Genomic DNA, 15,693 nt, shown 5'->3' on the forward strand with positions numbered 1-15,693 from the left:
GGCTTACCTCAGAATCACCACTTCTCTCCTGAGAAGAGAGACCCTTCTGTCCTAACCCTTTTATTCCTTCTCCTTTTCAGAGAACAAGGAACAGAAATATTTTCCTGTGATTTATTTGTCCCTAAGTCTGGGCAGAGCTGCACTTCCCAGCTGCTGTGACGAGCTGGGCAAGGATGGATGGGACATAAAGCAAAGCAGAAGTCCTGGAGCCTTAGTCACCAGTCTGATGGACTTTCAGTAAGTATGAGTAAGACTCACCTGCCTGCCACACAAATAAGTTCAGTGGTGCATTATTTACATGTTTGCTAGCAATGATCAGCAAATATCAGCATCAGCCTTCCTGAAGTGTCACAAAGAATTGGCACGCTCGACGGGCTGAGCAGCTCTTGAAATCTGCTTCAGTGACATTTGCAGTTCAGTTTTGGGCGAGATGATGCCTTGATACAGGTTCTAAAAAATAACCTATTACTATACAACACACTGAATCATGTTGTATCTTTACACAGCTGCAATGTGCAGGGTTTTGCTCTGCAAGGTAGACAAAGGTATTTCTCAGTGCAGGACTCTGAGGCACTTTCTAGGCTTTTTTTCTTGTAGTGCAACATGAGAGGACTCAGTAGACAGCAGCATTTATTAGAATGATTGCTTGTGAAGCTGTATAACTGCCTATTTTAGATCTGCTCCAGCAAACATTTTGGTGTTTCTTGTGTCTGTGGCAATCACTGGTTTTACTCAACGTTAACGTTTAACTTTAAAATAAACTGCTGGATGCTTGAAACATTCAGTGCAGAACCTCTCTTTTTACCCTGTCTGCAAAACTTTCAATATTTCTGTGGCACTCTTCCCCTGCCGTGCTTCTCTCCCTGTTTTTGGTTCAGTGACTACAACACAGAGCCAAGAAAACAACTTTTTAGAACACATAAGAGTGAAAAAAACCTGGCCTGTGGGGGCTGCAAGTATCATGAATTGCTTGAATTTGAATTTCCTGATGCTTTGCTGCTTTCTGTGTCATAAACCTCAGAGAGACACTTGAGTAGGTGTTGAGAGAGGGCCTGAGCATGGCACTGACACCGTGTGGGTCTCTGCCAGGCTATTCTTTGACTCTGGTTCTGCCAGCACTGACTTGACCTTCTCAGTTTGTGCTGCCCTCGTGCTAATGAATAGTCACCACTGTATTATCCTCAGCCTTGGATTGAGAGGCTGCTCAGATCTGATTTCATGCTGCACCTTAATTTGTAGCCTCTCCTCAAATAATTCCCCTTGGTTTGGGTTGTTGTTGTTTTTTTTTGGTTTTTTTTTTTTTTTAATTCATTTTATTTCTCCACTCTGCAAATCTGGTCTTTTTCCAAAGGGAAAACTGACAAGAAAGCTGGCCAAAACCTCCAGTAGTGATTGTTTTCTTTTTTGTTTGTTTGTGTAGGTTCACACTTTACACCCCAACACTTGAATTGTTTCTGTACTGTTGACAAAGGAAAAATGACCTCTACTCTAGTAAGTAAACAAAATATTCACAATATTCCTCTCTGATTTTTTTTTCTTTTAATACAGTTTTGTTTCTTTACACGTAACAGCTCCATTGAGTGCTGTCCTGATTAACAAGTCTTTTAAAACATGGACTATTTGCTGTGTTTCCTTTTTGGCAAAAAGGAGAGAAGAAGCTGTGAGGCAGGTGTAAGAACCTTGATTTAACCAACATTTCAAGTGCTCAAATACTTTTAGGGGAGATTTATGCTTTTGAGCATGTGCATTTGATTTATTTAAGCTTGTTTTGGTGGGATAGGTTAGAATGGCTTCTAATTAGTTCTTAAAGCTCTTCCAGGATAAATATTCCTGCTGCAGGCCAGTGTGTGTCAGAAATAGCTTAGGTGTACCTGGTGCTGTCACAGCACAAAATGGAGCAGTGAGAATTTATCCAGGACCTGGACAAAGGCTGTTTCTTGTCAGCATTTCTTGCTGTGATGGTGCAGCCCACAGCTGTCCTTGCAGTTTATTTCTACCCTGTCAGATAGCCCAGGACAAGCATTTGGGAGAGCTGGGCTCAAGAATCCTTCTTGGGCTGGGCTGCTATGGATCAGGAAACTGATCCTGTCAGAGGATTGCCAACCTCACTCTGTGTTATGTTTATAATTTAAAACTATCGCTGTTGGACACAAAATGAGTACACAGAAGTTTGGTAAGTTCAAAAGAGAAAAAGACATGGTTTTAGTCAAACATCTGGTATTTATGGAATTCCAAAGATGACAGTGGATTGGAGGATGAAATTACCACCTCTCCAACCACACTGGTCCAAAGATCAAGCAATCCTTTCTCTCCACCCCCAGAGAAATATGTAAACCATTCTATTTAAACATGACATGGTGTGGGAACTCTGACTCTCAGATGTGTAAACGTCATCAAAAGGCTAAAGAAGTTTTATGAGAACTTTAAAACTTTCAAAAGAACTATAAAAGTAACCACTTTTAAAAATCAGGGCAACACAAAGCACGAGGCTTTAGGCGTGTTCTGTGAATCTCTGTCTGTGTACACTGGGGTCCCCAGTGAGCGTTCTGGTGTATTTTACAGAGCAGGACTGTGAGATTTGGTGCTGATGGCAGCCTTGTTTCTCACCCTCTCCTGTTCCCTCCCTCCCCATGCCACCCCTCAGGGTCCCCCACCGCCGTACTACGAGAACCGGGGCTTCCAGCCGGAGCCGCTCTACGCTGCCAGGCTGGCAGCAGGTGCTAATCCTTACCCCCAGCTCTTCTCCAGCCCTCCCTCCGTGCCAACCTACGTGCCCAGGGTTGCCACCCACCAGTCCAGCAGGCCAGCAGCACCCCCGCCCAGGAGAAGCTGTGCAGCCAGTAAGTTTTGGGGGGATTTCTCCTGGTTTTGGTCCCGAGATCTGTCAAAATAAGATAACAAAGGAAAGGTGTCGTTATCTATGGTATTGATGATTCCGAGATTGCAGAAAGTCTCTGTCTTTCAGCCCCGCTGCCAAAGCAGAAGCCATAATTGGTCTGTGCTGGTTCCAAGGTTGTTTATTCTGTTTATCTCTAACATGTTCTGCTGCCCTGCCCAGCTCTGTCCTGCAGGGCAGCGTGTGGGGCTCTGCCCTCAGTGGGATGTTACAAACATTAAATACCAGAAACTCCCTGGGCTGGATTTACAAGAACGTGCCAATATCTGTCACCTACGTTGGACAGTGTGTCCCCAGCCTGAACCAACAGAAAAATGCCAACACCACAGTGAAACATGGAGGGCATGAAGAAGGAGAAAAAGGACAAGGCACACCCAATTTCCTCCATCTTGTCCCCTTTGGACCCCTCATCTAGAATCCTAAAATTTTACTTTTGCACCTGTGCCACACTTAATTATTACTTGTATCAAACACTCAGAACTTGTAATTCATCCTGTAAGACTGAAAACTCTTTTCCATGGACAGAGATCACAGCCAGTGTCTCTGGGGGCTCTGTCCAGGGGGGTTCCTGACCCCTGCCAGGGTCCCAGACCTTCAGGGCAGCCGGAGGGAAGCCCTGGACTCCCACAGAAAGGGATCCACACTTCCAAGTGGCCACTTCCTTGTGGATGAAGAAGTGACAGCTGGTTGGGGTGCTGGTGAAGCTGGGGGCTTCGGGAGGAAGGATGGTGGAATGGAGAAAAGTATGGCCAAAAATGACTGATTTTAATGTCAAATAAATAGTGCTGGTGGGTAGAAATTGCTTGTGAACCTAATTTATCTTTTCCTCCTTGCTTTCATTTCAGGTCTACGGAAAACCATAATAATAATATTATCTATATTAATAGTCATTTGTTGTGCAATTGCTGCTTTCTTCATCTGGTATTTTGGTAAGTTTTTTTTTTCTTGTTTTTTTAAAGAGAAATATGTATTAAACTTTTCAAGTTAGATATATCCATTCTCATTTTATGCTTTACTCTGAATTAAGGATAGAAAAATCTTTGTTCCTTTTCTCCTAAGAGATAACTAATGTTGCTTCTTAATGGCTCAGTTTTGTTGGTGGGTTGAGGTTTTTTGTTTTTTTCCTTTCTTTTTAATGCTGCTGTTGTTTTCCAAATTCAAGCTTCACTTAATTCCAGGTGAAGGGAGGGGATTGCAATAAGTGTGCAAACCTTAACTGCAGGAGTGTAAACGGTCAAGATGTGTTTTGTTCTGCTAAAATGGCATCTCTCTTGGAGCAGAAGTCATTTATATCCATTTATTTGTTTCTGTGGGGCTTTTGTGTAAATATTGCACAAGCCCAGCCTGCCTCAGCACTCTGAGTTGTACCATGGATTTTTGCTTTAGAAATCATCCCCAGCTGGGGTGACTGAGCTCTGAAGCAGGGCTGGACCAATTCTGTTCAACTCAGGTGAAATTTGCCTTGTGCTGTCTCAATTTCCCTTTCAATGAGAGCTGCTTTGCTAATAAAGCAGGAAATTAAAAATCTGGTGTTTTTTGGAGCCTCTCCTTTCCATTCTGCTCAGGAGAAGAGAAGGAGAAATGTTGCATTGGGGTTGGACTAAAATGATGTTTAAAGACCCCTTCCAAACTAATCTATGACTTTAAGGGAGTTCATTTAGAACTATTACTATGACACTTTGTGTTCTTAGAGGCACTTTTCTGACTCACTTTGGTTTAAGCAGGGGGAGTGTAATCTTGTTTTAAATGAGAACAAAAGTATATTATTGAGGCGCTCACTCTCTTCCTCCTTTTCTACCTGCTAACGCTTTGCCAGTGCAAAGCTGACTCCTTCCTGACAAATTAATGGTGCCTGATTATTCAGGGGAGGCAAGTGGCCAAAACCCAATCAGCTGCATCAGAGGCTTGATCTGTGCAAAGGACAGAGCAATCCATCTCTGTTGCGGCAGGCTGGGTCCCTCCCACCGCCGCAGTTCGGAGCCGCTTCCAACGTTTGGCTCCATCCAAGTGGGAAACTCTTTGAGAGCTGGGCTGATGTGCAGCTTATGGCTGTGCTTCTGTCTCCCTGCAGTAGAGAATCACTGTCTCAGCTCCCTGATTGAGTGTGGATCCTCAGGGGTGTGCATGCCCCCCTCGCAGTGGTGTGACGGAGTCAGCGACTGCCCCAACGGGGAGGATGAGACCCGCTGTGGTGAGTGACAGCAGCCAAGGGCTGGGGGCAAACTGCATCACTGCAGGAGCCTGGCAGCAGACTGCCTTGTCCAGAGCTTGCCTAAGCTGCAACAAGAGTGTTTTAGCCCAAGCTGTGTCATTAAAATGGTTTAGGATGTGTGTTATGTATAGATACTCAGTTTGCTTCCAGCCCGATTGAAAAGCTGAAATAAAATGCTCAGGGGGTTGAGCTGCATTGACTTTGAGTCAGTTTTTGAAATGTCACCTGTTAATTTGAGTGGGGTTTGTGCAGAGCTGGATCTAGCATTGTCTCTGGATGGAACAGTCAGTGGTGACTTCTCAGTAAGCTTCAGGTGATAACAAACCTGGTGGTCTTCAGTCAGGCTTGTCTTTTTCCATGTATTTTATATTCCTTGTTCTCTTAGTTCTTCAAGTACTTCCTAACTTATTTGTGTACAAAAAGCTGCCTAAGCATTGCTTTGAAAATATGCCAAAGGAAGCTTTAGTGCAGAGCTGAAGGTAGAAGGACATTGATTTGTCATTCCAGAGGTTTGGCATCTTGTGTCGTGCCACTGCCACATGGAAAACTGCAGCTGTGCTTTAAATTCCCTCTGTAAACTTTTATTCTCATGCAGGGTTGGCATTTGCTGGCAGCTGTTCCACTCCTTTAGTTGAATAATGGCATCTTGGAGAAGCCTGTTTCAATCTCTTCTTTTGCTTGAAGTACTTTTTATTAAATTCTTGTGCAAGCAGATACACAATGGGACATGGAATGTCAGAGCTAATTGCTCCTGGTTGTATTCTTGCTTTACAAAGCACTTCTCTGGAGAAATTTGGTGTGTTAAGAGACAATATAAAGTATTTTCAATAGATCATATTTTATTTATACGCAGTATGTGATATATTAAGAAAGATATGGTTGTGTAGAGAAAAGATCAGGAAATTTTCATTGTTGCAATCTTTTTCAGTGGTAGAATATAAAAGAGAATTTTGAGTCTAAAAACTGAAATCTTGTATCTTGTACATTTGCGTTTTAAAACTGGTTAGTTCTTCTAAATTGCCTTACATAAAAAGAAGTAAGTCATTGCCATATTTCTGTCTACTGGCTATTTACTCAGAATTTGAGTAGCAGAGAGCATTAAATTAACATCAGTTCATAAATGAATTGGATATTATGGGTAACTACTTCCAAGCAGAGAAAGCAGTAATAACGGCATGTGGTGTTCTTAGTTTCCTTTTTTTTTTTCCTTTTTCCCTTTCTTCCTTTTCTGGCAGTTAGACTTTTTGGACCAAATTTTATTCTGGAAGTTTATTCACCTGTCAGCAAATTCTGGTATCCTGTTTGCCAAGATGACTGGAATGATGATTATGGGAAGATTGCATGCAAAGACATGGGCTACAGCGTGTAAGTGCAACCCCTGTCAGCCTTTGCTCAGACAAAGAAAGGTTAAAATTTCCCTCTTGCCATTTTTAATGTGTTTGAGACTTTGCTGGGAAAATGTACTGGCAAAGGCACCTCTTCATCTTGCCCTGTTACATGAGGTGCATGCATATCAGATAAAAATATTATTTTAACCCAGCAATTGGTGGGAAGTGGAACTTGACAGATGTTTGAAGAATCTGAGACTCTGGCTGGGCTGCACCACCAGGGTTCCATATTCACAAAAATAAAAATAAATATAATAAACAAAAATAAAGATTCCTAGTGCTGTCATGTCAGAAGATCTGGCTTGGCACTGCTCACTGTTATCACTTGTTTGAAAATTGAAACCAGTGCTGGGTTTCATCGTGGACGTTCTGTTTTGCAGGGATACATATTTCTACAGTCGTGGGGTGGCCCCTGAAGTCAGCTTTAAGAGCTACATGAAGTTGAACACGAGTGCTGGGAATATAGACTTGTACAAAAAGCTGTACACCAGGTATCTTTGTTTAATAAAAGCCTCTCTCTTTTCATCCAGGCTCTCTCCAGATGCTGGCAGAGGTGCAGCTTCTGCCTGCAGCACAATGCAAGCACATCTTTCAGTGGGGATTGTTGGAGGGAAAGAGACTTTGCTTTCAATCTGATTGCAGCAACTGTTCTTCCCTCTTTTTTAAAAAAACAGCTGTTTTTAAATTTTTTTTCCATCCTCCCTGTCCTCTTCTAAAAGAAAAAATGTCCCATCCCCTGTGCTGTCTAGAAGGTTGCCATGTCAAAAGTAATTTTGTAAGGCTCTCTGACCATCTGTAGGAGTTTGTGTATGGTGACAAGAGCTACAAGCTGCAACACATTCACAGCAGCTGGCACAGCCATTTTTTCAGTCACATAAATGCACAGCATGCAAAAACGGATCTTCACTCTAGAAAGCATTTGTATTATCATTAAACAACTCTGAAGTGTCCAGTGTCAAAACCTGTAATCTGCTGTGCTTGCAAACTTCCTGCAGCTCCCTTGTTTAGTTCTTCTGCAAGGGCTTCCTAAATCAGCTGCACTTTATCACTTCATCTTGCTTCTCAAAAGGCTTTCAAACGTTTTGTGCTCATGCCTGCAGGCTCCCACAGGACAGTTTTGATGAAAGCAAAGCATGGTGGAGGCCAGATGGTTGCTGGTAGGGTAGCTGGAGAAAGTGAAGAAAAGAGGGACTTGCACAGGAAGATGAGGCTGAAGGCAGGGCATGTAGCTGCAAAGGGTAGAAAGCAGCTGGAGGGTGGACTGTGCTCACCATTTCCTTCACTTGAGTGCCTAAGATCCTCTTTGGATTTTTTTGTTTCTCCTGCAGTGGTTCCTGTGCCTCAGGAAAGGTGGTTTCTCTGCGCTGCATAGGTAACTCACGGGCTTTTGCAGACTTCTGCCTCTTCATGCTTTGAAATGCTCTGGCTGGCAGGTTCTTTTGGACCTTTGGCATTAATTGCTGTTTTTGCATGGGCAAAAGATTTAACTCTGATTCCCAAATAATACAGTTTTAGGAGCAGGGTGGGAGAGCAGACAAGGAATACATTGGACCCCCAGTTGCTGCCACTGGTTCCTTTAGATGACTTGTGATGGAGCTCCATGTCCATCCCCCTGTGTTGGGGGGGTCTGTGGCACATTTGCTCTCCAAGATTCAGCAACTGGGTGGGCAGTGCCTGCTTGATGGTGATTCCTGTCCCAAGGAGTCTCCTGGCTGTTGGCTGCTTTGTTGCACAGCACAGGGATGCCAGAATCGCCAGAGACTCCTGAAAGGTGGGAAGAGTTTATGGTGAACCAAGGGCAGCAGCTGCCAGGTGAGGTTTGCAATTTAATGGGGGTCTGGGCAATGGCAGAGTTGGTGTAGGGCAGGGCTTTGAGCTGTGCTGTGCCCAGCATGGTGTGTGCACCCCTCTGCCAGGGGAGCCCCGGGTGCAGAACTGCCTCCCAGCTCATTCTTTGATCAACCTCTGCGTGTGACTGCCTTTTTTCAGAGTGTGGCCTGTCCAGCAAGAGCGTGAGCATCATGAACAGGATCGTGGGGGGCAGCGGGGCCGTGCTGGGGCAGTGGCCGTGGCAGGTCAGCCTGCACGTGCAGGGCACCCACGTCTGCGGGGGCTCCATCATCACCCCACACTGGCTCGTGACAGCAGCACACTGTGTGGAAGGGTGAGTCCCTCTCTCCCTGCCTGTTTGCCTTTCTGCAGGCTGAAATGCATGAATTTATTCTGTTCTCCCCACTTTCTCCATTAAAACTGAATTTCTCCCCTCCCCAAGCCTGGCATGCAGGTGATCGTTGCAGTGTTTTTTCTGTGTTAAAAATCTGAAGTATTAAGGGAAGATTGGAAGGAGGATGGCTGCAGTTTGTCTGTCTGCATTCTACAGGAAGCCTTATTTTATATTTTGTCTTATTTACAAAATGAAATGGGTGATGTTGAGCACAGATACCCACCCAATTCAAGATGTAAACTCAAGGCACCAAATTTAATGCCAGCCAGTACAATGTTTCCATGAAGGTGTTAAATTACCCCGTGAGAAAATTCCCCCTCCCCAAATTCTCAAATATCACAGTGCTGTAGATATGATCAATTTAAAGATGTCTGTGCCATTTATTTCTTCATATCTTCTTGCCACGGGGTAGTAAAGTCCAAGTCAGTATTAAATACAGATTTATATCTATCCAAGGAGCACTTTATGTAGCTATCAACAAGAAAAATAGCTGGTGCTTTGTACATTTTTAACCTATAAAAGACAGTTGAGGGTTCTGTGGTACCCTCAGAAAGGGCAAGAATTTGTTTAAAAGGTGGCTGCTTCTGTTGGAGGGAAAACCCACAAAACAAAAATATTTTTAATGGTTGGTTGGCTGGATCACAGTTTGAGGCTAAGGCAAGGAAGAATATTTGTCCTTAACCTTGAGAAAGGAATGCAAGTGTTGATTTCTACCTGGAGATCTTATCCCTCCTTTGTTGCCTGGATTTGAGCTCTGTGGTGTGCAAAAGCTTTGGGAATGGCAACCAAGCTGCAGCTGGCACAGACCTGGTTTTCAGCCTGATCTGGGCTTTTTTTGGAGCTGGGGTGACCTGCAGGCACAACTGCCTTGGTGCTTCTCATGGAGGGAGTTTTAACACTCGTGGCAAGTTTTCTATTAAGTTTTGTAAACTGTGCTGGAGCACAAGAGGCGGCTTAAATAACATCTAGTAAGCATGACTAACATTAAAAAAAACCCACCAAAACCCAAAACCAGCCTAAAAAAAAACCCTTGATGTTTTCAAGATAATGAAATTCTTTCACTAGATCACATTTTTACTAATTCTGGTGTCTGCTGATACCACTGACATGTGAGACTTGAGAAATACTTGCCTGATCCCTCAGTCATAGAAATCAAAAGGCTTCAGTGTTGCAACCTCAGACTTAATTTGTTGTGCTGAGTGATTAAAGGGATAGACAGTGATACTTAACCCACTGCAAAGATTTTTTTTTTTTAATATATTTTTGAAACTAGAGCCAAGCTTTTTTCAAGTTACATGTCTGGCAATTTGTCTTATTCTTCAGAAATGGTAGTCCAAATGCATGTGCATTTTTGGTCACACAAGCATTTGACTACAGCTCCTGAAGACAGTTTTTTGAAGGTCCTAATCTGTGTCTTGTCACCACAGAAGAAAACCTTCAGACCTTTTCTTTGTTCTGTAGGCGACTGGCTGACCCACACAGCTGGAGGGTTTATGCTGGGATTCTGAATCAGGATGAGATGCTTTTTAGAAGTGGATACAAAGTGCAACAGATAATTTCCCACCCAGATTATGACACAGACTCTAAAGACAATGATGTTGCACTTATGAAGCTGGAGACACCACTGAGTTTTACTGGTAGGTATTCTGCTCCTCTTAAGGGAAAAAATCCAGTGGGAGTGAGCACATCTTTTCAAACTTCTGAATTTCATCAAGCAATCCTTGTAGACACTTATTGGAAAACACAAAATTACCCTAGAGACAGAGGGCATAGCCTGTGATTCCCTAAGCAGGATTTATTTAAATCTATTACATGGATAGGGGATTTGGGCTCATCTCAATTATACATTTTTACCCCAGAATTTTCTCTGGTGCTTCAGTTTGGTCACTGCTGTATGTCAGACAACTACAGGTGCAGTGCTAGAGCAGCTGATTAAAACCCCACTCAAGTCAGGTCAAAAGATGCTCAAAAAAACCCTTCAGAATTCAACATTACAAGAAGTTCCTTTCATAAAAGCAGATGTAGGTTGTTTGTAAGCAATCAGTAGAAAATAGAGGACAAGCCATTATTTAAACATAAAGTGCTTTTTGTGTACAGGCCCTTTGTGTTTCAGTGCATCAGTTTAAATCTACCAGGAGTGACCTGAAAGGGATTTTCTGCTGCTGAGAGCAGGGAGATTGTCTGTTTTCCAGGTTTTTGTGCTGCACTCTTCTTGCATATATCAATACTGAATCCTGCTTGTCTTGTGATTGTTTTCAGCAGAGTTTTGTAGAGAGAATGCAGAGCTGTAGTTTGCAGAATTTTTTCTTCTACTGCTCAGAAGAGCTGGTGTTAAATTCAGTCATCAAGTTCTACTAAACCTGATGATTTAAAGTAGAACCATTAACTGCTTGTCCCTCACTTTAAGGTGGAGATGAGGTAGATTTGAGGTGGAGATGAGGTAGATTTGAGGTGGAGATGAGGTAGATTTGAGGTGGAGATGAGGTAGATTTGAGGTGGGGATGAGGTAGATTTAAGGTGGAGATGAGGTGGATTTCAGGTGGGGATGAGGTGGATTTGAGGTGGGGATGAGGTAGATTTGAGGTGGAGATGAGGTAGATTTGAGGTGGAGATGAGGTACCCCTCAGGGAAAGGGCAGCTGGTAAACCTTGTGCTGCTTCCTGCATTGACTGCCTGCAAGGAATGTAAAATACAGAGAGAATGCATGGTGTGTAAGTGGTGGCCATTTAAATCTTGAGTTCTGTCTGAACATCTATTTTCTGTTTGTTTTGCAGAAAGTGTGAGGCCAGTTTGTCTGCCCAATCCAGGAATGATGTTCCAACCTAACCAGCAGTGCTGGATATCAGGGTGGGGAGCAGAGCACCAAGGAGGTAAAAAGTGCCTCTGGAATATTTTGATCTTTCACATAAACTAGTCCTCTTCATCCTAAGAATATTGTTGCATGAGCTGATGGGGCAGTTTGAATTAGATCTGTTCATACACTATTTTTTCACCCGTTTTATAGCCCCAGTATTTCCCCAGGGTGTTCTGTCTCAAAGCAAGTTGTGAGGTTTTGCACTCAGCCAGACTGCAAAAAACCCTCAGATCAGTTCTGGGGGCCAGAAATTCCCAACCAGGAGATAATTCTGTGCCCCTGCTGGCAGGGCCACCTCTCCTGCAGCAAGGATTGCTGTGTGCCAAGCATGTCCTGTGGATGTGGGAAAGGGCAGGAGCTGCTCCTTTCCACCACCTCAGGCTGAAGAGAATGGTGGAAGTAAATTTGCAAGACTGGAAAGAGGAAAAGGTTTTTTTTTGTATAAGAAAGGTACTGGGGGAGGTTCTCTTGACTTCTTGTAGACTTACATCTTAAATTTCCATCCCACTGCTTCTAGGAAGTTTATTTCATCTTGGCTGCTGGGATTTTTTGTAACAGCAAAGTAATGTGATGCTGATTCTGGTTTTGTCTTTGCACGTTTGTGCATATTTCAATTCTAGGTAAAACATCAAACAGCTTGAATTACGTTGCAGTGCCCTTAATAGAACATTCAAGGTGTAATGCTGTCTATATCTACAATGGCATGATTCTGCCTACAATGATCTGTGCTGGAGACCTAGCAGGGGGAATTGATTCCTGTCAGGTAATTATTCCTAATTAATAGCTAATAATTATATAAAAGATGAAATGAAAAATGATCTGATTATTTTTGTGGCCTTGCTAGCAGGCTTTCTATCTATCTATCTATCTATCTATCTATCTATCTATCTATCTATCTATCTATCTATCTATCTATTTCTCTATTGCAAATAAATCCTATGCCCTCCTAAAAATTAAAAATTTACATTATATCTGGTTGGGCTTCTGGTTATTTTGGTGGTGTATCCCTTTAAAGAGAAGAGTTTTTCTGAATGGCTGCCAGTGCTGAGTTCTCATTAAATTCCCAAGGGGGTGAGGCTGCTTTTTAATGCTTTAGGGATGGTTTTTTACCTGGTACTTGAAAGTGATTAAATGCTCCCCATATTATTATCATTATTATATTGTTAACCACAGTGTTGTGCTAGTGAGCAAGAAAGTCAATAATGCAAATCTTACTTAGAGGGCTCTGGGCAAAATATTTTCATCCCTCTTGGAAGCAGACATCATTTAACATGAAAATTGCCACCATATCTTGTTTTAGTGGCTCCCTAAATGGCAGGTAGGTTTATATTGATACTAAATCTGTGTTCCTGGAGTGAAATGGGTGGTGCTTTTCCTGGTGGCTGTGTCACTAACAAGGTGTTTGTGTCCCGGGCAGGGTGACAGTGGAGGTCCTCTGGTGACTCACCACCACTCTGTGTGGTGGCTGGTTGGAGATACCAGCTGGGGCACTGGCTGTGCCACTCCCAACAAACCTGGAGTGTACGGGAATATGACTGTGTTTACAGACTGGATTTATAAAAATATGCAGGTAAAATATCTGGAGTTTTTCCATACATTTTAAGGCCCCGCATCCTGAAATGTGATTTTACATTTAAAAAAAAAAATAAATAAATGTGACTTGCATGATAACTAAGCTGTTTTATTGGGAAGCATCCAAGTGATTGTTAAGACAGAACCTGAGCTGTTGTTTTCTGTTTTGTTTTGTCGTTTAAACAGGCAAACAGATGACAACATTGCTAACTGATGTTCCTGAGGACAAGAATGAATGAAGCCATGGGGGCCTGGGATATTTATTTACTTTGTGGTTGATTTTATTTTTCCTCTTTGATTTTTCTTTTTAAAAGTAACATGAAGGATTACACACTTAGTTCTGTGCTGGCTACAGTGACAGATCTTAATCACTGAAGGATTATCACAATGAGTACCTTTCTTTTCCTTGTGGTGCCTGGCAGAGTCATTCTGTCAGCTGCTTGCTGAAATGTCTCTCTTTTGTTGAATAACTTTCACTTGATGATCAGGCTTATAATGACAATTTCAATCACAGTTTAATTTCAGATTTTCGTAGCAGGATGCTGAGACAGTTGGTTTAGTAGTTTTTAAATTAAATGTTAAGTAATGTGAATGTTGAATCTCCGAGCTGCTGGTTGGCATTTTAAAAAGAAATTAATGTTTTTTTAGTGTAGAATTATAAAATGGTTTGGGTTGGAAGGGAACTTAAGGATCATCCACTTCCAACCCCGCTGCCATGGGCAGGGACACCTTCCAATATCCCAGGTTGCTCAGAGCCCCATCTAAACTGGCATTAAACACTTCCAGGGCTGGACCATCCTCAGCTTCCCTGGGCAACCTGCTCCAGTGCCTCACCACCCTCACAGGGAAGAATTTCTCCCTAAAATTTAATATAAATGTGCCCTCTTTTAGTCTGATGTCACTAGCCCTGGTCCTCTCACTCCATGTCTTTGTCCAAAGTCCTTCTCCAGCTTTTTTCTAGGCTCATTAGGGACTGGAAAAGGTGGTGAAGTTTCCTCAGAGCCTTCCAGAGGCTGAACAACCCCAGCTCTTTCAGCCTGTCTCCATAGCAGAGGTGCTCCAGCCCTTGGAACACCTTTGTGACCTCTGGACTCACTCCAACAGGTCCCTGCTGGGGATCCCAGGGTCTCAGGACAGTAAGAGGGTGAGGAATATATATGAAGGGAATTTTTCGTGCACTACAGTACAGACACAGAAAATAAAATAACAAACACACTGTCTATTCAGGTAGTTAAAAATCCTCAGGATCTCAACACAGCCGTCAATCAAAGTCAGACTGGTGCAGTCTGGCTGCCTCAGACCTTACCAAAATATGTGCTGTTCTGCCTTAAGCTGCTCTGAACCCAAAACGGGCACGGGGTCAAGGTGGGATTTGGAGAGGGATGCCCTGGTCAGGGATGCCCTGGCCAGGGATGCCCTGGCCAGGGATGCCCTGGCCAGGGATGCCCTGGCCAGGGATGCCCTGGCCAGGGATGCCCTGGTCAGGGATGCCCTGGTCAGGGATGTCCTGGTCAGGGATGCTCCAGAGCTGCAGCAGGAGGAGTCTCAGTGCTGATGTCCCTGGCTGAGCACACTGAAGGTGACTCTGAACCTCTCCCTGCAGTCAAAGGGCAAACGTGTCCAGCCAGGCTGTGCTGCACCTCGAGCTGCACACACAGACACAGACAGGGACTTGATGTTTTGTACAAGGAAACACAAAGCTGCGTTTCTGCGGGACGAGATGAACTACCTCATTTGTTAAATTTGGCTTCTGATTCCTTAGAGCTCTCCTTTATGTATCCACCTGTATGTTTTTAGCAAAATGTAATTTGTATCCAAGTGCCACCTGACTGAGGATTTTGAAAATAATTTATAATCGTGGTAGAGGATCAAAAAGCCATATCAAGTCACTTTGTTAAGAAGGATAAATCTTTATTGAATGAAATGACTCTACTAGTCTTGTTTTCTGTTTTGGTACTGAAATACAATTATCTTACATGTAAACACTGCACCAATAAATTTTTTTTTCTTTTCTTTTTTTTTTTTTACAAGTAGTTTTCCTTAGTTGTGCTTTATATCTGTTTACTTGGATTTTGTTTTTGGAAGCAGTTGCTGGATTCATTGTATGAAGTGCTTTGAGAGTCTGATTAAAAAAACCAACAACAAACAAACAAACAAACAAAAACCCCAAAAAAACCAACCAAACAAAAAAAACCCTAAGAGGATGAGCTGAGAGATTATTTTAATTCCATTATTTCAGGTCCTTCAGGGAAATAGAGCAAGATGTCCAGGAATGTGTTTTGGTGGCTGGGTCTGATGAAATCACTCTGACATAATTGAATTAAATAAGGAAGTTTAGCCTGCAGGCAGTGGCTTGAGGGCGTCACACCCTATTTTGTCATTCCTCCTCATGCTGCCTGGAGCAATGTGTCCTTGCCTCCTGTAGGTGTGAGATGGGTGTTTGCAATAGCACATCTTGGAGGAGGGGGGGGATACTGTGAAATAACCAAAGAGTTTAAAGTACTTTCAAAACAGAAATTTTAAAATTAAATTGTTACAGGTATGAGA

General features: G+C 43.0%; 1 protein-coding gene across 1 annotated transcript; it reads left to right on the plus strand.

The window, feature by feature from the left end:
- The first annotated feature begins 202 nt into the window (after window positions 1-202).
- Window positions 203-13,686, plus strand: TMPRSS2 (transmembrane serine protease 2). Its single transcript, XM_031506356.2, has 14 exons — window positions 203-237; window positions 1,421-1,491; window positions 2,645-2,840; window positions 3,742-3,825; window positions 4,968-5,087; window positions 6,344-6,473; window positions 6,877-6,987; window positions 7,825-7,868; window positions 8,486-8,660; window positions 10,182-10,357; window positions 11,495-11,590; window positions 12,195-12,337; window positions 12,992-13,144; window positions 13,333-13,686. Exons 2-14 carry the CDS (start codon window positions 1,477-1,479, stop codon window positions 13,342-13,344), a joined length of 1,455 nt encoding a protein of 484 aa, XP_031362216.1. The 5' UTR covers window positions 203-237; window positions 1,421-1,476; the 3' UTR covers window positions 13,345-13,686.
- The last annotated feature ends 2,007 nt before the right edge of the window (window positions 13,687-15,693 follow it).

This window comes from Lonchura striata, chromosome 2 (assembly GCF_046129695.1).
Source record: "Lonchura striata isolate bLonStr1 chromosome 2, bLonStr1.mat, whole genome shotgun sequence".
In the NCBI taxonomy this organism is placed as follows: domain Eukaryota; kingdom Metazoa; phylum Chordata; class Aves; order Passeriformes; family Estrildidae; genus Lonchura; species Lonchura striata.